Source organism: Hemitrygon akajei, chromosome 17 (assembly GCF_048418815.1).
Source record: "Hemitrygon akajei chromosome 17, sHemAka1.3, whole genome shotgun sequence".
NCBI classification, from domain to species: domain Eukaryota; kingdom Metazoa; phylum Chordata; class Chondrichthyes; order Myliobatiformes; family Dasyatidae; genus Hemitrygon; species Hemitrygon akajei.
Window position 1 is genome coordinate 85,737,175 of NC_133140.1, and position 25,062 is coordinate 85,762,236.

Here is a 25,062-nt window from a genome sequence, read left to right on the forward strand (position 1 = left end):
AGTAAAAACGAAATGATTTCACTACTTCAAGGACTTAGGAATTACAAAGAATTTGAAGTTATTGACAATCATCCTGAATGTTACAATGAAAATGGAGATTTGGAGGATGCAATCGTCGAATGCATTGTATGAAGGTTGCCCATTGATTTTGTTTTCTGTTGCCAGCCTATGCCCCAGTAGGGTGATGGGCTTGAGGAAAGGAAGGAGTGGGATTGATGAGATTGCTCCCCTGAGTGCTAGCATGGGTCTGCGATGCTTCGGGTAGAAGGCAGTCCCAGTCTACAGGAGCTTGACAGATTGTAGATGAGCACTGGCTCACTGCAAAAGTCATGGTTGTCTGCTTATTGAAGGCATGGGAAAGTTATCCTAATCTTTGCCTTGGAATTTGATATCCCAGGTGAAATTGGGTGAGATTCCTAAAATTAACTATTTTCATTCTCAGATATCACAATTCAGTGCCAGAATTTATATGACCATAAGACCATGAGAGATACGAGTAGAATTAGGCCATTCAGTCCATTGAATCTGCTCTGCCATTCGATTGTGGCTGATTCATTTTCCCTTTGAACCCCATTCTCCTGCCCTCTCCCTGTAACCTCTGACACCCTGACTAATCAAGAATCTATCAAACTCCGTTTTAAATACCCCCAATGACTTGGCCTCCACAGCCATCGGTGGCAAAGAATTCCACAGATTCACCAGCCTCTGGCTTAAGAACTTCCTTCTCATCTCTGCACGTCCACTCAATCTAGGCTTTTAAATATTGCCCATCACTTATTGCCCCAAGAAGGTAGTAATGATCTGATAGCTGAGCCACAGCTGTCTTTCACAGTGCAGAGGACAGAAACAGCAGTTCAGGGTCCTATCGGTGTTTTGGGTTGAAGCCCTGCACTAGGACAGAGTGGAGAAGGTCAATGGCCGGCATAAAGAGAAGATGGGGAGTGGTGAGACAGGGACCTGAGGTGGGACTGGCAATCGTGTCTTATCAGGATAGGTTGAACGAGCTAAGACTTTTCTCTTTGGAGAGAAGGAGGACGAGAGGTCACTTGATAGAGGTGTAGAAGAAATTAAGAGGCTTACATCGAATGGACAGCCAGAGACTTTTTCCTAGGATGGAATGACTAATACAAAAGGGCATAACTTTAAGGAGTTTTGAGGGTGGGATGTCAGAAGTAGTCTTTTTTACACAGAGAGTGGTGAATGCATGGAATGCACTGCCAGGGCATCTGCTGGAGGCAGATACATGCATTAGGGACAGTTAAGAGACTCTTAGATAGGCATGAGGATGATAGAAAAATCGAGGACTGACTATGTGGGAGGGAAGGATTAGATTGATCTTAGAGTAGGTTATAACGTTGGAGGCTGAAGGTCTGTTCTATAGGACTCTCTCAGTCTCCTACGCTCCACATAATAAAATCCCAATGTCAACAGCCCCTTCATCTCATCTGTTCCAACAACCCTACACGACACCCTTCTCTTCCGCCAGCTTCAGAACATTTTACTTGCTGAACAGGCAGGCCACGGGCAAACACAACTTTTCATTTTCTCTGGGAAACAGGTTATGATGGAGAGAACTTCTCCCAGGACTGAAATGGCTAATACCAGAGAGTATGCGCTTAAGGTGAGTGTGAGGGGCAGGGAGTTTTGGGTGCCTGGAATGCGCTGCTTGGGGTGGTGGTAAAGGCAGAAACATTAGAGACTTTTAAGAGATGTTTAGATAGGCAGATGAATGTGAGGAAGTCTTTATTATTATTGTGTTTTTTTTGTGCTGCATCCGATTCAAAGTTACAATTATTTCATTCTCCTTTATACTGGTGTGCTGGAAATTACATCGGACAACCTTGGATCTTCCTCAAACATCTTAGGGGGGCTGAGGGCGTGGGATTTAATACCCAAAGTTTTACCTGGTAGAGTGTCTCTGTGTTTCACTGTTGTATCCCCTTTCTCGCGGAGAACAATGACAACCTGATGTAGACCTGGTTCCACCCAGCTCGGACCAACGGACAGGAATGCAAGAGTGTCTGAAAGAGATGTGGACTGTCAGAGTAGGAACACAGAATAGTGTAGTATGGGCCCTTCAGCCCACAATGTTGTGCTGAGCTTTAAACCTACTTCAAATCAATCTAAACTATCCCTCCATGGTTGCGTAGCAGTCAGCGTAATGCTATTACCCTGTTGGTGACGTGGGTTCAATCCTGCCACTGTCCTTGAGGAGTTTGTACGTTCTCCCAGTGGCCAGGTAGGTTTCCTCCGGGTGCTCTGGTTTCTTCCCACAGTCCAAAGATGGGTTAGTGGGTTGATTGGTTATAGGGATGTATTAGGGCAGAATGTGGAGGGAACTGGAGCACCAATGTGGTCAATGTACCACCTCCTCACAGACAGCAGCAGGAATTGAACCCAGGCTGATGACGGTGTGAAGCGTTGCACTAACCGTCATGCTACTGAGCTGCCTCGGTTGGCTAAGAAGTCTCCGAACTCTGGCCTAGGCCAGGGTCCCACGGACTTTGCGAGCACCAAGAGCTACCCAGCTTCCTCACCGTTTCTCTGGTCCATCTTCCACTTCCTCTGCTCTGCCGGCGGTCCATCGACAGACAGGGTCACTGGCACAGTCCTGCCAGAGACCGTGATGATGATCGCTTGCTCTTCCCTCCTTGGTGTGCAGAGGAAATCTCCGGAATATTCCAGCAGTGGACTGGAAGTGTCATCCCAGGCTTCTTCGATGTGGATCACCAGGTGTGCCATGACAAACAGGGCGGGGTCATCTGCAAGTTGTATTCATAAAGAAAGTGGAGTTACTACCACATCACCGTCTCCCCCAGCGCCAGTTTACTTTTCCAGGAGCTGATGGTTGAAGGGTAAAAACTGTCCCTGAATCCGATGGTGAGGGACCTAAGGCTCCTGAACCTCCTGCTCGATGGTAGTACTGAGAAGAGGGAATGGCCTGGATGGTGGGGGTCTTCGACGATGGGTGCTGCTTTCCTGTGGCAGAGCTGCAAGTAAATATGCTCAGGCCTGGGGAGGCTTTCTCTGTGTCAGACTGGGCTGTAGACTTTTCTGTTCCTGGGTACTGGAGTTCCTGTAACAGGCCAGGGTGTAACCGTCAGGACATTCTCCACTCTGCAGCTACTGAAGTTTGTCAAAGTTTTAAATGAAATGCCGAATCAAAGCAAACCTCTAAGAAACTGAAACAACAAGAGCACAGAATGGAATGTTATAATGACAGAGGAAGTGCACTGTGGGCAGACTGTAGGGCGTAGGGTCCTAATGAGGTAGATGGTGAGGTCAGGAGTCCATCCTTATCATACTAGGGACTGTTCAACAGCCTCACCACCACTGAACACATTTACTATAAAGTGCTGTCACAGGAGAACAGTCCCCACCTCCTAGGCCGTGCTCTCTTCTCATTGCTACCATCAGGATCTCACACACTGCAGCCAAAATCCTCTGACTCTTCTGATCTCCATCCTAACCTGTCCAACCCTTTCCTCATAGATCGACCATCCCATTGCTGGGGTTGTCCCTAACCTGCTTCCAGTGCATGAACGTCTTTCCACAAGGAAACAGGACGAGGCAGGGGATGTCATGGCTCTTTGATCCTGCCCCACCACTCAATATGATCATGGCTGCTCTACCCAGACCTCAGCTCCCCCTCTGCCTATAATCCCAAATCCCTTTATCTTTCTAAAACACATCCATCTCCAATTTAGTTACTCTACTTCTAATACTGTGCTCAGGAGCGGGGTGGACATACATCTCTACCAAAGGAGGTGTAAGACACTTCTTCCCGCCACCAGCCTACAGGTCACCCTTGGGCAAGTTGTAGCACCTGTGTGTACCCCCCTGCCCCCAGTCGGGGTCACATGAAGCCATGGGAGCTGGTGGTGGATGGTCGTATGAGCAGCTGGTGTAGATCACAAGTCCAGGTTATGTGACCACTGGTGCCAGGCAGACAGTCTCTGAAGAGTATTGACAATGGCTGGGGTCACCCGTCTTGTAAAGACACTGCCCAGAAGAAGGCAATGGCAAACCATTTCTGTAGAAAAATTTGCCAAGAACAATCACGGTCATTGATGAGGCCATGATCCTCCACATCATATGACATATCACATGATGATGATGACTTTAAACAATCCAACCTTCACACACCAGAATCCTCAGAAAAGGATTTCATATATAATGAAGATGATCTCTTGATCTCCCACTCTAGCTCATTGTGGCCCTTGCATCTTACTGTCTACCTGAACTGCATTTCCGTGGGACTGTAACTCTATAGCTTTATAAGGCACACCAGCACACCTGCTCATTAATGTAAATATCTAATCAGCCAATCATGTGGCAGCAACTCAATACATGTAGACATGGTCAAGAGTTTCTGTTGTTGTTCAGACCAAACATCAGAATGGGGGCAGAAATGTGATCTAACTGACTTTGACTGTGGAATGATTGTTGTTTCCAGATTAGGTGGTCGAGCAACACAAACAAAACTATGGAGGAACTCAGCAGGTCAGGCAACATCAATAGAAAAGATGTTTCAGGCCAAGACCCTTCTTCAGGACTGAAAAGGAAGGGGATGGATGCATGAACAAAAAGCTGGGGGAAGTGGAAGGAGGCTAGCTGGAAGGTGACAGGTGGGTGGGATAGGTCAAGGGCAGCAGAAGAAAGAATCTGATAGGAGAGGAGAGTGGACAATAGGAGGTGGTTTGAATGTCTCAGAACTGCTGTTCTGGGATTTTCACACTCAACAGTCTAGAGTTTATAGAGTGGTTGAAAAAAAAATCCAGTGAAATTCCTGTTCTGTGATGAAAAAGCCTTATTAATCGGAGAGATCAGAGGGGATTGGCCCAGCTGGTTCAAGCTGACATGAAGGTGCCAGTAACTCAAGTAACCATAGTTTACAACAGTGGTGTACAGAAGAGCATCTCTGAATGCACAACACATCGAACCTTGAGGTGGATGGGTTACAGCAGCAGAAGACAATGAACAGACGCTCAGCGGCAACTTTATTAGCTACAGGTAGAGTGGCTACTGAGAATGTATTCTGCAATCTGTTATTGCTTTTCCCTTTGTACGTCCTCGATGTATTCATGTACAGAAAGTTCGGTGTGGGTGGCGTGCACTCGTAAGCTTGTATTTTGAAACATGACAATAAGGACAAGGGTAGAGTAGCAGTCAGTGCAGTAAGCACTGATCAGGTTTGATTCCTGCCACAGTCTGTACATTCTCCCCAAGACCGGTGCTCCAGTCCAAAGGGTTAGGGTTAGAAAGTTGTGGGCATGCTATATTGGCGCTGGAAACATGGTGATACTTGCAGGCTGCCCAGCACGTCCTCACAGATTCAATGTGACACATTTTATTGTATGTTTCAATGTATATATGACAAATAAAGCTAATCTAATCTTTTAAAATAAACCAACTAGAGAATTTCAGAGACCGTCAGTGACCAACACTATGCGCAGAATCACAGACATGGTCTCTGTATAACATCAAGTATAACCTCCTTACTTTTGTATTAAATTCCACCAGCAGTAAACTGTAACTTCCAGTCAACAGGCTAGTACTTTTCCAACTATTGGGCTGAATGGCCTCAGCCTGTATCCTAACAATTCTGTGACTGCCCAGAGGAGAGCTGAATGGCAGAAGGCCCAACAGGATCAGGGTGAATATAAAAGCAGCTGGTGAGCTGTTACCACTGGAGCCCGAATCAAAACCAGAGGGGTGAAGATTTAAAGATTAATGATGAGCTTTATCTGTCACTTATACAGTGAAATGTGTCGTTTTGTGTCAACAACCAACATCGCTCATGACAATGAACCCATGAATACTACCTCACTTTTTTTTTGCTCTTTTTGATTACTTACTTAATTTATTTATTATGTATTACAATATACTACCACACAAAACATCAAGTTTCACAACTTACTGTATGCCAGTGAGATTAAACCTGATTCTGATTCTGACAGCAACCCAAGGATATGCTGGGGGAAGCCCACAAGCGTTGCTACACTTCCGGCACCAACATAGTATATCCACAACTTGCTAACCTCAACCCGTACATCTTCAGAACACGGGAGGAAACGCTATCGGTCACAGGAAGAATGTACAGACTCCTTACAGACAGTCATGGCAAAAGCACCAGATCACCAGCGCTGGACATTACCGTGTTACCCCAAAGGGGTAGTCAGGGGTGGGGGTGAGCAGGAAAGCGAGGACCGAATAGTCTCAGATCCGGATCTGGGAAACAACGAACCCAAGCCTGAAGCCACCAAATTATCCCCAGCATCTTTCACATATCCATGTCCTCTGCATTCTTGCTAAGTAATTGCATTCCGGTGTTTTATTTAGAGAAACAGCACAGTAACAGGCTCTTCTGGCCCAACAAGCCTGTGTTACCCAGTTATACCCTGTGACCAATTAACCTACTAACCCGGACTGTGGGAGGAAACCGGAGCACCCGGAGGAAACCCACGTAGTCACGGGGAGAACACACAAACTCCTCACAGACAGCGGCAGGAATTGAACCCCAGTCATAGGCGCTGTTACACTACCACTCTGCCGAGAGTTTGAGACTGTTACTGACAATCCTTTGCGGGGGATGTCAGCCGCTCCCCCACAGACTGACCCGTGCAAGGAATAATGTTGATTGAAAGAGTGCAGAGAAAATTCACAAGCTGGGACCTGAGGAGCTGAGTTACAGGGAAAGGTTGAACAGGTTGGGGCTTTATTCCCTAGACCGCTGGAGAATGAGGGTAAATTTGATAGAGATGTACAAAATTATGAGGGGTACAGATAGGGTAAATGAAAGCAGGCTTTTCCACTGAGATTGGGTGAGACTAGAAGTCGTGTGTTAAAGGTAAAGGGTGAAAGGGGAAATATTGAAGGGGAACATGAAGAGGAACTTCTTCACTCAGAGGGTGGTGAGAGTGTGGAATGAGCTGCCAGTGGACATGATGGATGCAAGTTCAATTGCAACATTTAGAAATTTAGATAGCTGCGTGGATGGGAGGGCTGTGGCCCAGGTGCAGGTCAGTGGGACTAGGCAGAATAACAGTTCAGCATGGACTGGATGGGTCGAAGGCCCTGCTTCAGTGCTGTAGTGCTGGATGATGATATGACACCTGCCTCAGCTGATAGTTTGACAGCTGGCTTAATGTTGCTAAGTGGTGCCAGAATAAACATTGTGTTCTGGGCTCTGCAGGAACGTTCCTGAACAGTCGCATCAGTTGCAACACGGCCAGGTTTCTATGGAGACGACAGTCAGTTTGTTTTATCATCATTCACGTAACTATCACACTTACACCACTCAGGCCTGACCCTTGGTGCGTTATTTTTTGCTTACCAAGGTCGACGTTGGTAAAGAATGCGTCTCAAATTCCCAGGAGCTGAGCAGCCCCCAGAGTACGACAAGAGGCGAGGGATTAGAGAGCCTCACCCTTCTCGTCCTGCCGGCTGAGTCACCAGGCATTTGAGCCTAAACACCAGCATTTATCAGAGACATAACATACAACAAAGAATCAGGCCATTCAGCCCAACTGATCCATGCTGACCAAGATTCCTATCTAAGCCATTTACCCATGTTCTGCTCATTATCCCTCGAGATCTTCCCTATCCATGTAGCTGTCCAAATACCTTTGCAAAGGTCAAAGTAAATTCATTATCAAAGTACATATATGTCACCATATACTACCCCGAGGGTTATCTTCTTGCAGACACTCACAGTAAATACAAGAAACACTATAGAATCAATGAAAGATCACATAAAACAGGACGGACAACCCAGACAACCTGCTTGAGCAAAAGACAACGAACTGTGCAAATTTTAAAAAAGGGGAAAATAGTAATAATAAACAATTAAGCAATAAATGTTAAGAAGGTTCCTTAAGGTTGTTATAGCTGAAGATGGGTGTAGTGGGGATAAATTCCCACTACTTGTTTAATGCCCCCAATGGCGTGTGTCTCGAATAGCCTCTGACAACCAAGTCCAGTTCCTGGCCTTCCTGTGTGGTTTAACTACAAATCCGGGTGGAACCATTTCTACTGACAGGAGAAGAGGCAAACTGGTGCCTTAAAACCAGTCCCTTTCTGCAGATGATGCTCGTCAGCTGTGGCTGGCAGCTCATCTAGGAGAAGGAAAACTCTGATCTCAAACCTCCGCTGCCTTGTGGCTGAACCCACTCATGGGGAAGGCTTTGGGAGTAAACCCCGAGGGAAGGTCTGGAGCTGGACTCCCAAAGGCAGTCCTATGTTAAGTTCAGCACTGACTAGTAACTCCTGTGATACCGCTGGTGCCAAACTGTATCGGTCCCTTCGTATTCATCAGCTACAAGGAGAGGGGGAGCCTGACGCATGGGCAACAGCTTGCTCCCCATAGCGTACTGCACTGCCTTGCTTCTGAGAGCTAGGATGGAACATCCAAGGTCGATCCTGACCAACAGGGGGCCTCAAATACAGAAAACATGATATGAAGAGTCCTTGAGAGTGTTGTTAATATACCTGCCTCAACTCCTGGTAGCTCATGACATATACTGAACACCGTCCAGGTGAAAAAGTTGTCCCGAAATATTAACTGTTTATTCATTTTCATAGATGCTGCCTGACCCGCTGAGTTCCTCCAGCATTTTGTGTGTGTTGCTCTGGATTTTCCAGCATCTGTAGAATCTCTTGTGTTTATTGTTCCTGACTTCTTATAACATTCCCACTCCAATCTGTAATGCAGCCACAGCTCACTCACCTGTCCTCAGTCTCTGACTCAGACACACTGTCTGTCTGTCACACTAACGTCACAGTCATGGTGCTAAAGGCAATTCTCTGATTTAACTCAAAATGTTCTAACTAAAAGAGCAAGAGTGGGAGGGGATTTGTAAGAAGAAAGGAGAGGGGGTGCTAAGGTGATTAAAGATGGAGAGAGTGTGATGGGGAGGGGGGAAGCAAGGAAAAAAGAGAGATTGGAAAAGTGGAGAGAGAATGGACATTATAGCAAACATGGCAATAGAAAGAGAGTGTGAGAGAGGGAGAGAGGAAGAGGGGAGAAAGAAAGAGTTAGAGAGAGGGTGAGAGAGTGAGGGGGAAAGAGAGGGAGAGAGAAAAAGAGAGAGGTGTAAAGAAAAGGAAGACAAGCAGAAGAGTGGGACAGGTTGCTATAGTGATCAGTGAATAGAGAGAGACGGAGAGAAAGGAGATAGGGAAGGAGGTCAAGACTAAGAGAGGGACAGGGAAACTGAAGAGAGGGGTTGCTATGGTGATCATGAGAACAATGAGAGGGGGGAAGTAGAAAAGGTGAGAGAAGGAGGAAGAATGGTGTGCCGGGCTGGGAAAAGCATAACAGGGAGAGAGAGAGACAATGAGAGGTACAGTGAAAGTGGAAGACTGGACAGAGAAAGACGGAGGCTGAGAGGAGGGAAGTGGGAGAAGAGGTAAGATCCTCACCTGCTAACATTAAACATAAAATCTGGAATTTCAGTATTTTATATTCACAGCTAGCATATATCTTGTAAAATTAAAAGAGGAATTTAATCAAACGAAAAGCAGAAACAGATGGAAATGGAGAGAGAGAGTGAGAAAGAAGCAGAAAGAAGAGTGAATTGAGGAAAAGAGGAAATGAGGGAGAGCATAAAGCACAAGAGTAGAATTAGGCCACTCAGCCCATTGAGTCTGTTCTGCTGTTCCATCGTAAGACCAAAAGCCAAAGGAACAGAATTAGGCCATTTGGCCCATCGAGTCTGCCCTTCCATTGTTGCCATGGCTGATCCTTTTTCCCCTCCTCAGTCATTCAATATAGCTGAATTATTGGAGAAAGAGAAGCAGAGAAATGTGGAGACAGAAGAGAGAGTATAGAAATGAGATTGGAGGGGAGGAGTAGAGGGAGAGATACAGAGAGCGAGAGAATGATGCAGAGCGGGAGGCGATGGTGAGAAACAGAGGAGGAGAGTTAAGGAGAGACGGAGAATAAAAATAACAAGGAGCTAGAAGGAGAGGAAAGTACACACACACACACACACACACTCACTCCCACACAAACACACACGCACACACACTCCCTCCCACACAAACACACATACTCCCTCCCACACAAACACACACACACACCCACTCACTCCCACACAAACACACATGCACGCACACACACACACACTCGCTCCCACACAAACACACACTCGTTCACACACACACACTCACAGATCCTGGATTTCCTCACTAGTAGACCCCAATCGGTTCAGGTTGGCAAAAACATCTCCTCCATAATCTCCATCAGCACAGCAGGGATGTGTGCTTAGCCGCCTGCTCTACACCTATGACTGTGTGGTTAAGTACAGCCCCAACAACATATACAAGTTTGCTGATGACACCACTGTTGTGCACTGTGACAAAGGTGGTAATGAATCAGCATACAGGAGGGAGATTGAAAACTTGGCTGAGTGGTGTAATAACAACAACCTCTCACTCAATGTCAATAAGACCAAAAAACTGATTGTAGGCTTCAGGAGAGGGAAAGCAGAGGTCCTTGAGCCAGTAATCATCAGAGAATCGGGGTGGAGAGGGTCGGTAACTTTAAATTCCTGGCTGTCACTGTTTCGGAGGACCTGCCCTGGACCCATCATATAAATATTATTGTGAAGAAAACATGACACTGCCTCTACTTCCTCAGGAGTCTGTGGAGATTCGGCATGTCATCGAAAGCCTTAGCAAACGTCTATAGATGTGTGGTGGAAAGTGTGCTGACTGACTGCATTACCTCCTGGTGTGGGAACACCAATGCCTTTGAGTGGAAAATCCTACAAAAGGTAGTGGATTCGGCCCAGTACATTATGAATAAAGCCCTCCCAACCATTGAGCAATCCATCAAAGCAGCATTCATCAAAGATCCTCACCACCCAGGCCATGCTCTTCTCTCACCGCTGGCATCAGGTAGAAAGTACAAGAGCCTCAGGACTCACACCACCAGGTTCAAGAACAGTTACAACCCCACAACCATCAGGCTCTTCAAGAAAAGGGGATAACTATACTCATTTACAGACTCTGTTATATTGTTATTTCATGCTCATTATTTATTACAGTACTATTTATTTATATCTGCATTTGTTTACAGTTAACAGTTCCTGAAATTTACAATTCACAGTTACTGTTCTATAGATCTGCTAAGTATGCCAACAGGGAAAAGAATCTCAGGGTTGTAGGTGGTGATATGTATGTACTTGGATAATAAATTTTACTTTGAACCCACACACACACACACACACATATACACACACACACAAACATACAGACACACACACGCGCGCGCACACGCACACACACACACACACACATACACACATATATATACACACACACACACAGACACACACAGACACACAAACACACACAAACATACAGACACACACACGCACACATACAGACACACACATACAGACACACAAACATACACACACATGCACGCGCGCACACGCACATGCACACACACACAGACACACACGCACACACACAATAGAGAGAGCAAGAGCAAACTGAAGAGAGAGGCAGTGAGAGGATAAGATTGAACAGATGAACAGAGAGCACGGTCTCGGTCCTGTTCCGACCATGGAGTCAGTAATGAAGTGAGGGAGGGAGGGAGTGTGATACACACGTAGGAAAAGACTGAGATGAGGAAAGAAAACAGTGAAGAGGGTGGTGATGTAATCAGCAAGTGAGTATTAGGAGGACTTCACCCTCACTCTATGCCTCTTTCACCGTCGTGTTTTATAAAATCTCCTCTCATTAAGCGGGTACCGTCTGGGCTGTCTGCATGAGCACTGGGCGTAATACCTGAGTGAGGAGACATGCTGTCTGAGTGAGTAGTTATGCTAACTGGATGAGCAGACATATTGTCTGGAGCTCTGGGCGTAATACCTGAGTGAGGAGACATGCTGTCTGAGTGAGTAGTTATGCTAACTGGATGAGCAGACATGTTGTCCGGAGCTCTGGGCGTAATACCTGAGTGAGGAGACATGCTGTCTGAGTGAGTAGTTATGCTAACTGGATGAGCAGACATATTGTCTGGAGCTCTGGGCGTAATACCTGAGTGAGGAGACATGCTGTCTGAGTGAGTAGTTGTGCTAACTGGATAAGCAGACATATTGTCTGGAGCTCTGGGCGTAATACCTGAGTGAGGAGACATGCTGTCTGAGTGAGTAGTTATGCTAACTGGATAAGCAGACATGTTGTCTAAGCACTTGGGTGTACCGTCTGGGCTGGGAAGATGCTGTCTGTGTCTCTGGGTGTGTCACCTGGGTGAGTAGACATGCCGTGTGGGCCTCTGGACCTATGGCCGTGCTGTCTGTGTGAACGGGTACCCAGTCTGCTCCCACAACAGTGTCATTGGACAGCGATGCTTGTGTCTGTCACTGAGACATGACCTTCTTACCTCTGTCCTCAACCAGAACATCCAGCTGGTGGGGGCTTCCTGTCGGTCGACGGCCCAGGAAGGTCACCTCCCCAGAGTCAGAGCCAACCGAGACCCACTGTGTGGTGGCGTTTCTCAGACGGTACCTGGGGAACACCAGAGAATTAAACCCGGCTGCCTTGGGGAATATGTCAGCACACGCGGAGGAGAACAAATCCTCGTGCTTTCCTTCCCTATGCCCCTCGTGACGCTGTGCACCTCTCTGAGGTCAGTCCTTTCTTTGCTCACTCCCCCTCTCACCCTCAGGGCAAATACAAACAAGGTAGGGCTGTTACATCAACCTGTGCACCCTCAAATACCCAACTGTGACTAGGGGCAAAGTTCAGGCAGAATGACACAATTTCCCCTCGGCTGGAACTGCATTCCTGTTCTCGGAATAGTTGGAGAGGGAGGTGAATGTTTACAATTCAGTGGAACATGGAGACTGGGAGGACAGACCAGGCTGGGATTTACACAGTGAACGGTAGGACACTGACTTTTGAACTCAATTCCTCGACTAATAAAAGCAAGCATGCCTTTAACCTTCTTAAGCACCAGATCAAATTGTGTAGCTGTGGTGAACTACATATACCTGTCTGGACTGCTCCTGTGGCTCCTCCCACAGACCCCTGTATAAAGGTGATTGAGGCCTGATGCCCGGCCTCATTCTCCAGGATGTAGTGTTGTTCATTCTTCCAGTCAATAAAAGCCGATATCTCGCTTCTTACGTCTCAGAGTGAGGTTATTGATGGTGCATCAGTAGCCACTTCCTGAGAGATGTGAACTTGGATCCCATTTGTGCGCAGTTTTTCATTGATGCTTTTGTGTCTCTTTGTATCTACTGTGAATGCTCATGAGACAAAGAATCTCAGGTTTTACATAGTGACATAAATGTACGTTGATAATAAATTTACTTTGAGCTTCGAGGAGTGTGTTGGACAAAGGGATCTGTGAATACATAACCATAATTCCTTGAATGTGCGCATGTGTCACAGGTAGATAGGGTTGTAAAGAGAGCTTCCGGCACATTACACTTCATAAGTCAGGGAGGGCATTGACTGCAGGAGATGGGATGTTATGTTGAAGCTGTACAAGACATTGGTGATGCCTAATTTGGAGCATTGTGTGTAGTTCTGGTCATCTACAACTTCAACATAACTAACTCTCTAGCTAGAGCAATTACTCCTCATCTCTGTTCTTAAGGGTCCTCCTTATATTGTGAGGTTCTGTCCTCTGGTTCTAGACTTCTCCACGAAAGGAAACATCTTCTCCTCAACCTAGGCCTTTCAATATTCGGTAGGTTTCAATGAGATCCTCCCTCATTCTTCTAAACTCCAGTGAGTACAGGTCCGGAGCCGTCAACTGCGCCTCGCCTCATACATTAACCTTCTCGTTCCCGGAATCTTTCTCGTGAACCTTTCCTGAACCCTCACCAGTGGCAGCTCTAACGTTTTTAAAGCAGGAGCCCAAAACTGTTCACAATACTCCAAGTGTGTTCTGACCAATGCATTATAAACCCACACAATCACGGGGAGAACATACAGTCATTGGTGGGAATTGAACCCGGATTGCTGTCGCTGTGGCGTTACACTAGCCGCTGTGCTACCATGACGCCCTGGTAAGGTGCTCACCGGACGGGCTTTTCTGGGCCATCGGGGTCACGTCCCTCCAGCTTCAATAATACAGTTCCGGGCCGTGCTTCCCGTGACACGTTCACCTCGTACTGCTCCTGCAGCAGTTGTGGCCGCTCATTCACATCCTCCACCCGGACAAAGATAGTCGAGGTAGAGCTGGGGCCGTACTCGGCGCCTTCCAGCTCCTCCCTGTTCCTGGCGATCACCACGAGGGTATATTCACTCACAGCCTCAAAGTCCAGTACCTACCAACACAGAGAGTACACTGTCACCACAAGAGTTACCTCACCCTCGAGGGTAATCACTCAAAACTGCACTTCCCACAAAACAAAATGCTGGAGGAACTCAGCAGGCCAGGCAGAATCTATGGAAAAAAGTACAGTCAATGTTTTGGCCTGAAACTTCCCACAGTGTGACCCTCCCTCAGTGCCACCCCTCCCTCAGTACCACCCCTCCCACAGTGTGACCCTCCCACAGTACCTCCCCCCCCACTGTGTGACCCTCCCTCAGTATTACCCCTACCTGCGTGACCTTCCCTCAGTACCACCCCTCCCACAGTGTGACCCTCCCTCAGTACCACCCCTCCCACAGCGTGACCCTCCCTCAGTATTACCCCTACCTGCGTGACCTTCCCTCAGTACCACCCCTCCCACAGTGTGACCCTCCCTCAGTACCACCCCTCCCACAGCGTGACCCTCCCTCAGTATTACCCCTACCTGTGTGACCTTCCCTCAGTACCACCCCTCCCACAGAGTTATTGATGATGCATCGATTTTATTAGCAGCAAGAGACCATCACACAACATCCTGGAGACTGAGGGAGCAGCAGTGCCTCCAATCACCTTTATACAGGGGTCTGTGGGAGGAGCCACAGGAGCAGTCAGCAGGGGGCGTGTCCAGACAGGTATATGTAGTTCACCACAGGTGGCCAAGATAATGTTTCCCAGGGCTAAAATAGTTAATACGAGAGGGCATAAGGTGATTACAGGAAAGTATGGGGGGTGTTAGAGGTTAAGTTTTTTTACACAGAGAGTACCGAGTGCATGGGTAATGGTAGAGGCAGACACAGTACTGTGCACATATATAGCTAGAGGGCCCAAGACCTTTGCACAACACTGTATGTGTCAATGTGGCACAGAGCAAGTTTGTAAATCTGGCGGAAGCAAAGGGGAAGATGGAACACCGTGGGAGGGGTATGGGACAGGTGGCAGAGGGTGGCATGGGTACAGACACACCCAGCCCTGAGACACCAGGCAAGGTCATTTGATTCCAAACAAGTACCGGTAGTTTATTGATCATTACAGAATGTCTCTCTGGGGCTTCCCACTCCATCCCCTCTCCTTTCCCCTTTTCCCAACCATGATTCCCCTCTCCCTGCCCCCTTCCCACTCTCAGTCCACAATAGAGACCCAGATCAGAACCAAGTCTATCAGCAGAGTCAGAATCAGTTTTAACATTACCGGCTATGTCGTGAAATGTGTTAACTTAATGGCAGCAGTACACTGCAATACCTGATAATATAGAAAAATAAATAAATTATAGTCAGTGTATGTATATTAACTAGTTAAATTAAAAATAGTAGTCAAAAGCAGAAGTAATTAAAAAAGTAGTGAGTTAGTGTTCATGGTTTCAATATCCATTTAGGAATCGGATGGCAGAAGGGAAGAAGCTGTTCCTGAATCACTGAGTGTGTGCCTTCAGGCTTCTGTACCTCCTACCTGATGGTAACAGTGAGAAGAGAGCATGTCCAGGGTGATGGGGGTCACTCATACCTGTCATGAAATTTGTTTTTTTTTGTGCCAGCAGGACAGTACAATACATAAAATTACCACAGTACTAAAGTCTTAGGGTTAGATTGACCTTAGATTAAAAGTTGGGCATAATATCATGGGCCAAAGGGCCTGAACTGAGCTGTAATGTTCTGTGTACTATGACACGAAGAACGGAGAGCTTCAAAGGAGGTCTAAGAGAGGGAGTGAGAGAATGACAGAGAAAGAGGGAGAGAAGCAGAGAGAAAGAGAGAGGGAAGAACATAATACAGATGTAGAGAGAGATGGAATGAACTGACTTTATTTCTTACATCCACATACATGAGGAGTAAAAATCTTTGCGTTACATCTCTGTCTAAATGTGCAATGTGCAATCATAGTAATTTATAATAAATAGAACAATCAATGTAACATAGAAATACCCTCATATCAGAGTGAGTTAATCAGTATGTTGGTCCTGGCTTTTATGCTGCGGTACCGTTTCCCAGATGGTAACAGCTGGAATAGACTGCGTTTGGGGTAATTTGGGTCGCCAATGATCATTTTTTCACACCTGTCCTTGTAAATGTCCTGAACTACAAGATGTTGCCTGGATTGGGGAGCATGCCTTATGAGAACAGGATGAGCGAGCTCAGCCTTTTCACCTTGGAGTGACGGAGGATGAGGGGTGACCTGATGGAGGTGTACAAGATAATGAGAGGCATTGATCGTGTGGATAGTCTGAGGCTTTTCCCCAGGGCTGAAATGGCTAACACGAGAGGGCACAGTTCTAAGGTGCTTGGAAGTAGGTACAGAGGAGATGTCAGGGGTAATTTTTTTATGCAGAGAGTGGTGAGTGTGTGGAATGGGCTGCCGGCGACGGTGGTGGAGGTGGATACAATAAGGTCTTTTAATGAACTCCTGGATTGGTACATTGAGCTTAGAAAAATAGAAGATCTGGGCACTGATACAGGGATACTCATCAGAGGGAGTTGGAGGTGGGATCAGGAGAGAGTGATGGAAGGGGTTTGGAGGAAGAAAACTACCAAGCCAGCAATGGGCAATGGGGTGGTAGAGGGGTAAGGTTCAGAAAGACAGAGAAGGAGACAGTGCATGTACCTTATGTAGGATGATCTTCCCAACATTGCTCTTCCCATCCTGGACAATTCCAAACATCTGGTCTTCATTCCCAGATTCAAACACGAATGTAACGAACCAGCCATCAGAGAGGTAGAAATCAGCATCTGTGGCATTGATGGTGGTAACCTCATAGCCAACGTCAGCATCTTCAGGTATGCTGATTGGTCCGTACTGCAGCTCAGCAAGGGAGGAAAAGCCAATAAGAAGCAGTTAAGTTTAAACTGTCATGCTTGCGCATGTAGACCCAGGCAATAGCAGTCACCTGCAGCCTATTTAAATACAGCTCCCATCCACAGCCCTTGTTCTCTCATCAAATCAGCCAGCCTCAACCATTTGCTCCTAGCTGTCAGTTACCTTGTTGCCTTTTGTGTTTGGCATCATTCTCTCTTATTTTGTGGCCACTCGTATTTTTTATTTTGCGCTCTATTATTAAAGTTATCGCCCACCATTAAATTGTCTTTGCAGCTCTGCTTTTCAGTCCAGCCTCCTCTACATTTCCTGCCATTAAACAACCATGGGTCTGAACTTCAGCCAATCAAATTACAACAGAGTCCATAGCCAGTTTTAATTGGCTATTATTTGTGGTCACATAAGGTAGGAGGAAGTTTTGAGGAATGACCGTATAAGAAACATTTATCTCTCCGGATTCAGTCAACTCTGGGCAAGGACTTCTTACTTCCTTTTTAGGATCTGACCTCCCAGCAGATCTGGCACTGGTTGCCTATTCCACATTGTCCTTGAGAACGTGGTGGTGACCTTCCTTCTTGAACCAGTCAAAATGCTGGAGGAACTCACCAAGTCAAGAAGGGAGCTTCACTTTGTGTCTGGCTCTTGAAGTGTGGGATGAGACAGTGTAGAGAGTTTCACTCTGTGTCTGACCCTGGGGATGTGTGATGGGACAGTGTAGAGAGTTTCACTCTGTGTCTGACCCTGGGAATGTGTGATGAGACAGTGTAGAGAGTTTCACTCTGTGTCTGACCCTGGGGATGTGTGATGGGACAGTGTAGAGAGTTTCACTCTGTGTCTGACCCTGGGGATGTGTGATGAGACAGTGTAGAGAGTTTCACTCTGTGTCTGACCCTGGGGATGTGTGATGGGACAGTGTAGAGAGTTTCACTCTGTGTCTGACCCTGGGGATGTGTGATGGGACAGTGTAGAGAGTTTCACTCTGTGTCTGACCCTGGAGAAGTGTGATGGGACAGTGTAGAGAGTTTCACTCTGTGTCTGACCTCTGGAGTATGTGGTGGGACAGTGTAAAGATATTTTCACTCTGTGCCTGACCCTGGGAGTGTGTGATGGGACAGAGAGGAGAGAACTAGAGTCTAGGGTTCAGAAGGCAAACACGAGGAAATCTGCAGATGCTGGAAATTCAAGCAACACACACAAAATGCTGGTGGAACGCAGCAGGTCAGGCAGCATCTATAGGGAGAAGCGCTGTGGACATTTCAGGCCTGACAAAGGGTCTCGGCCCGAAACGTCAACAGCGCTTCTCCCTATAGATGCTGCCTGACCTGCTGCGTTCCACCAGCATTTTGTGTGTGTCCAGGATTCAGAGATTAATTCCTGAATAATCGGACATCGCAGCGGTTTCTAAATGCTTCAATGAAATCTATACCTGATCCTGGGGGATCTCAGGAGGGTTGTCATTCAACTCGATCACATGAACCATGACTGTGCACGTACTCGACAAGCCTATGAAATAAAACAGTGGGGTCAGCTTTCAGTGTAGACCACCTCAATGTGGAATTACACGGAACATTTTCAATACACCTACTTCCTTCCGCTCCCGCCAGGTCAGCCAGACGGATCTGGAGATGATAAGTCAGTGAGTCATAGTCTACCATGTCCCTGGCTAGGGTGATGACCCCCTCACTGTCTATTGTGAACAGAGGCTCCTTTGGTCCCTGAGGATCCCAGCTGAGGAGTTGGAAGGAGAGGTGTGTGTTCTCAGTCAAAGGGTCATCTGCATCTTCAGCCCTCAGCTTGGCCACACAGGTACCTAGAAACCAATGGTCACACAAGACTCTTGATGCATGCATATAAGACAATGGTGCAATTCTGTACAATTTTGGTCACCCTGTCATAGGAAAGACATTATTAAACTGGAAAGAGTGCTAAAAGAGATGCATAAGAGGCATAGATCGAGTGGACAACCCTGAGACTTTTTCCCAGGGTGGAAATTGGAGGGGGCATAATTCTAAGGTGATTGGAGGAAAGTTCAGGGGGTGTCAGAATAAGTGTTCTTTCATACAAGAGTGGGGGTATATAGAATGCACTCTCATGATGGTGGCAAAGGCAAATCCATTAGGGGCATTTAAGAGTCTCTTGGAATTTGGATCAGAAGGTACAGAATCTTTATGGGTTGAACTAAGAAATCGCAGGGGTAAAAGGACCCTGATGGCAGTTATCTACAGGCCTCCAAATAGCTGCAGTGATGTGGACTACAAATTACAACAGGAAATAGAAAAGGCTTGCCAGAAGGGCAGTGTTATGATAATTGTAGGGGATTTTAGCATGCGAGTGTATTGGGAAAATCAGATCGGCACTGGATCTCAAGAGAGAGAATTTGTAGAATGTCTACGAGATGGCTTTTTAGAACAGCTTGTTGTTGAGCCCACTAGGGGATCGGCTGTACTGGATTGGGTATTGTGTAATGAACCAGAGGTGATTAGAGAGATGGAAGTGAAGCAAACCTTAGGAGGCAGTAATCACAACATGATTGAGTTCACTGTGAAATTTGAGAAAGAGAAGCCGAAATCCGATGTGTCGGTATCTCAGTGGAGTAAAGGAAATTACAGTGGCATGAGAGAGCAACTGGCCAAAGTTGACTGGAAAGAGTCACTAGCGAGAAGGACAGCAGAGCAGCAGTGGCTGGAGTTTATGCGAGAAGTGAGGAAGGTGCAAGACAGATATATTCCAAAGAAGAAGAAATTTTCGAATGGAAAAAGGATGCAACCGTGGCTGACAAGAGAAGTCAAAGCCAAAGTAAAAGCAAAGCAGAGAGCATACAAGGAAGCAAAACTTAGTGGGAAGACAGAGGATTGGGAAGTTTTTAAAAGCTTACAAAAGGAAACTAAGAAGGTCATTAAGAAGGAAAGATGAAAGGAAGCTAGCAAATAATATCAAAGAGGATACTAAAAGCTTTTTCAAGTATATAAAGAGTAAAAGACAGGTGAAAGTAGATATAGGACCGATAGAAAATGATGCTGGAGAAATTGTAATGGGAGATAAGGAGATGGCGGAGGAACTGAACGAGTATTTTGCATCAGTCTTCACTGAGGAAGACATCAGCAATATACCGGCCATTCAAGGGTGTCAGGGAAGAGAAATATGCGCAGTCACAATTACGACAGAGAAAGTATTCAGGAAGCTGAATAGTCTAAGGGTAGATAAATCTCCCAGGCCAGATGGAATGCACCCTCGTGTTCTGAAGGAAGTAGCTGTGGAGATTGCGGAGGCATTAGCAATAATCTTTCAAAAGTCGATAGATTCTGGCCTGGTTCCGGAGGACTGGAAGATTGCAAATGTCACTCTGGAATTTAAGAAGGGGGCAAGGAAGCAAAAAGGAAATTATAGACCTGTTAGCTTGACATTGGTGGTTGGGAAGTTGTTGGGAGTCAATTATCTAGGATGAGGTTACGGAGTACCTGGAGGCATATGACAAGATAGGCAGAACTCAGCATGGTTTCCTTAAAGGAAAATCCTGCCTGACAAACCTAGTGCAATTTTTTGAGGAAATTACAAGTAGGCTAGACAAGGAAGGTGCAGTGGATGTTGTGTATTTGGATTTTCAGAAGGCCTTTGACAAGGTGCCACACATGAGGCTGCTAAACAAGATAAGAGCCCATGGAATTACGGGAAAGTTACATACGTGGATAGAGCGTTGGCTGATTGGCAGGAAACAGAGAGTGGGAATAAAGGGATCCCATTCTGGTTGGCTGCCGGTTACCAGTGGTGTTCCACAGGGGTCCGTGTTGGGGTCGCTTCTTTTTACGTTGTATATCAACGATTTGGATTATGGAATAGATGGCTTTGTGGCTAAGTTTGCTGATGATACAAAGATAGGAGGAGGGGCCGGTAGTGCTGAGGAAACAGAGTCTGCAGAGAGACTTGGATAGATTGGGGGAATGGGCAAAGAAGTGGCAAGAGAATTACAATGTCAGAAAGTGTATGGTCATGCACTTTGGTAGAAGAAATAAATGGGCAGACTGTTATTTAAATGGGGAGAGAATTCAAAGTTCTGAGATGCAATGGGACTTGGGAGTCCTCGTGCAGGATACCCTTAAGGTTAACCTCCAGGTTGAGTCGTTGGTGAAGAAGGCGAATGCAATGTTGGCATTCATTTCTAGAGGAATAGAGTATAGGAGCAGGGATGTGATGTTGAGGCACTGGTAAGACCTCACTTGGAATACTGTGTGCAGTTTTGGGCTCCTTATTTAAGAAAGGATGTGCTGACATTAGAGAGGGTTCAGAGAAGATTCACTAGAATGATTCTGGGAATGAGAGAGTTAACATATGAGGAATGTTTGACCGCTCTTGGACTGTACTCCTTGGAGTTTAGAAGAATGAGGGGGGACCTCGTAGAAACATTTCGAATGTTGAAAGGCATGAACAGAGTGGATGTGGCAAAGTTGTTTCCCATGGTGGGGGAGTCTAGTACGAGAGGACATGATTTGAGGATTGCAGGGCGCCCATTCAGAACAGAGATGCGAAAAAAAAAATTTTAGCCAGAGGGTGGTGAATCCATGGAATTTGTTATCACAGGCGGCAGTGGAGGCCAGGTCATTGGGTGTATTTAAGGCAAAGATTGATAGGTATCTGAGCAGTCAGGGCATCAAAGGTTATGGTGAGAAGGCGGGGGAATGGGACTAAAGGGGAGATTGGATCAGCTTATGATGAAATGGCGGAGCAGAGCCAATGGGCCGAATGGCCAACTTCTGCTCCTTTGTCTTATGATCTTATGGAAGGCAGATAATTGGAAGGCTATGTATGAGGGAATGGTTAGATTGACCCTGGAGAATGTTAAAAAGTTGGCACAACATTGTGGACCGAAGGGTCTGCACTGCGCTCTGGTGTTCTATGTTTCAAAACGTTTTCCAGGATGTTTCCTAGACTTTGGGGCCTGAGTTACAAGAAGAAGTTGTGTAGACTGGGACTCAGATATGTTAAAGATCTTATATAGGCTCATGAATGCACAGGGAATAGAGGGATCTGGACACAGTGTTAGCAGGAGTCAGTTTAGAACATGGAACGTGCTGCACAGGATTCTAGTCAACCCCACACACCCGCCTTCTCGCGATATCCTTTGATGTCCTGACCAGTCAGGAAATGATCAATTTCCGCCTTAAATATTCCCACTGACCTGGCCTCCACCACAGTCTGTGGCAGAGCAGTCCACTCTCTGGCTAAAAAAAATGTTCCTGTGAAAAAGTTCTATTTGAAATAGGGACCTTCCTTGTCATATTTTGGGAGTCTTAAGGAATTACCTACTAGTTGAGGGCATTTGATTGTTCTTGGGAAGTTGCCCCCCCTTTCAACCCGCAAATGGTTTACCTCACAGGGCGGTTGATGAATTGTAATATGAGTGTATTTTGGATCACCTGACACATTGTGGATGTGTGTGGGCCTTCGTCTTGAAGTAGTGTGGGGGTATGGCTGTGAAATGTCCGTACTTGTATTTGTGAACTGTTGTATTGTAAATACATTAGCTGCCATGTTATGTTCGGGGAGGGCGGGTCGGGGGAGGTTTGTTTAGGGGTAAGATATAAAAGCAAAATGGAGGAAAATGTAATCTATTATGTATCCTGTATTGTGCTATTCCTTCAATAAAAATATATTTTTAAAAAATTCCTCCTTATCTCTGTTCTAAAGGATAGCCCCTCAATTTTGAGGCGGTTCCCTCTAGTTCTAGATATCCCCACCATAGGAAACATCCTTTCCACATCCACCCTATCTAGTCAATGGTTTCAATGAGACTCCTGCATTCCTCTAAGTTTCAGTGAGTACAGGCCCAAAGCTGCCAAATGCCCCTCATTTGTTAACCCCTTCATTCACAGAATCACCCTTGTGAACCTCCTCTGGACTCCCTCCAATGACAACACATCCTTTCTGAGATATGGAGCTCAAAACTGTTGACAAACTCCAAGTGCAGCCTGACTAGTGTTTTATAAAGCCTCAGCATTATCTCCTTGCTTTTATATTTGATTCCCCTTGAAATACATGCCAACATTGCATTTGCCTTCTTTACCTCAGACTCAACCTGTAAATTAACTTTCTGGGAGTCTTGCACGAGGACTCCTAAGTCCCTCTGCACCTCTGATGATTGAAACTTCTCCCCATTTAGATAACAGTCTGCACTATTGCTCCTTTTACCAAAATACATTATCATACATTTCCCAAAACTGTATTCCATTTGCCACTTTTTTGCCCATTTGTCCAATTTGTCTAAGTCCTGCTGCAATCATATTGCTTTCACAGCACCACCAACCCCTCCACCTAACTTCATATCATCCACAAACTTTGCCACAAAGCCATCAATTCCATTGACAAACAATGTGAGAAGTAGCTGTCCCAATATTGACCCCTGAGGAACATCACCAGTCACCAGATGCCAACCAGAAAAGGTCACTTTTATTCTTACTCGCTGCCTCCTGCCTGTCAGTCATTCCACTATCCATGCCAGGATCTTTCCTGTAACGCCATAGGATTTTATCTTGTTCAGCAGCCTCATGTGTGGCACCTTATCAAATGCCTTCTGAAAATCCAAGTAAATGATGTCCACTGCCTCTCTTTGTCCACCCTGCTTGTTACTTCCTCAAAGAACTATAACAGATTTGTCAGACAAGATTTCACTTTACAAAAACCATGCTGACTTTGAGTTATTTTATCATTAGTCTCCAAGTACCTCAAAACCTCATCTTTAATAATGGACTCCAACACTTTCCCAACCACTGAGGTTAGGCTAACTGGCCTATAATTTCCTTTCGTCTTCCTCTCTTCTTAAAGAGTGGAGTGACATTTGCAATCTTCCGGTCCTCCAGGACCACACCAGAATCAAGTGATTCTTGAAAGATCATGACCAATGCATCTGTTATCTCTTCAGCAACCTCTCTCAGGACTCTGGGACGTAGTCCATCTGATCCAAGTGACTTATCCACCTTAGGACCTTTGAGTTTGCCTAGAATGTTTTCCTTTGTAATAACAATAGCACTCACTCCTGCTCCCTAGCACTCACGGACCTCTGGCATTCAACTAGTGTCTTCCACAGTAAAGACTGAAGCAGAGTACTTATTAAGTTCATCTGCCATTTCTTTGCCCCCATTACTACCTCACCAGCATCATTTTTCTGCGGTCCAATATAAACTCACACCTCCCTTTTTACTCTTTATATAAGTGAAATAAAACATTTGGTATCCTGTTTTATATTATTGACTAATCTGCCCTCATATTTCATATTTTCCCTTCTTATAGCTTCTCTACTTGCCTTTTGTTGGATTTTAAGAGCTTCCCAATCATCAAACTTCCCATTCACTTTTGCTACTTTATATGCCCTTTCATAGAAACATAAAAAACATAGAAAGCCTACAGCACAATACAGGCCCTTCAGCCCACAAAGTTGTGCGGATCATGTTCCTACCTTAAAATTACTAGGCTTACCCAGGGCCTTCTGTTTTTCTAAGCTCATGTACCTATCCAAAAGTCTCTTAAAAAACCCTATCATATCCACCTCCACCACCATTGCCAGCAGCCCATTCCACGCACTCACCACTCTCTGTGTAAAAAACTTATCCCTGACATCTCCTCAGTACCTACTTCCAAGCACCTTAAACCTGTGTCCTTTTGGTGCAGCCATTTCAGCCCTCAGAAAAAGCCTCTGACTATCCACACGATCAATGACTCTCATCATCTTGTACACCTCGATCAGGTCATCTCTCATCCTCCATCGCTCCAAGGAGAAAAGGCCAAGTTCCACTCAACCTATTCTCATAAGGCATGCTCCTCAATCCAGGCAATATTACCACTCGGATCCTAAACTCAATCCCATGATTGATAAAGGCCAATGCACTGTATGCCTTCTTAACCACAGAGTCAACCTGCATAGCAGCTTTGGGTGTCCTATGGACTCG

At 46.0% G+C, this 25,062-nt stretch overlaps 1 protein-coding gene across 4 annotated transcripts in view; it reads right to left on the minus strand.

Annotated features, from left to right (window-relative positions):
* Positions 1–25,062, minus strand: part of cdh16 (cadherin 16, KSP-cadherin) — a 91,741-nt gene that overhangs the window by 14,056 nt on the left and 52,623 nt on the right. For all 4 annotated transcript variants that reach the window (XM_073070457.1, XM_073070456.1, XM_073070458.1 and 1 more), the window contains exons 10-16: positions 18,711–18,931; positions 18,552–18,628; positions 16,916–17,107; positions 14,047–14,294; positions 12,398–12,522; positions 2,538–2,762; positions 1,905–2,021 (exon numbers count right to left, since the gene is read on the minus strand). In XM_073070457.1, the coding sequence (XP_072926558.1) occupies positions 1,905–2,021; positions 2,538–2,762; positions 12,398–12,522; positions 14,047–14,294; positions 16,916–17,107; positions 18,552–18,628; positions 18,711–18,931 (1,205 nt within the window). The remainder of the gene's footprint in view (positions 1–1,904; positions 2,022–2,537; positions 2,763–12,397; positions 12,523–14,046; positions 14,295–16,915; positions 17,108–18,551; positions 18,629–18,710; positions 18,932–25,062) is intronic.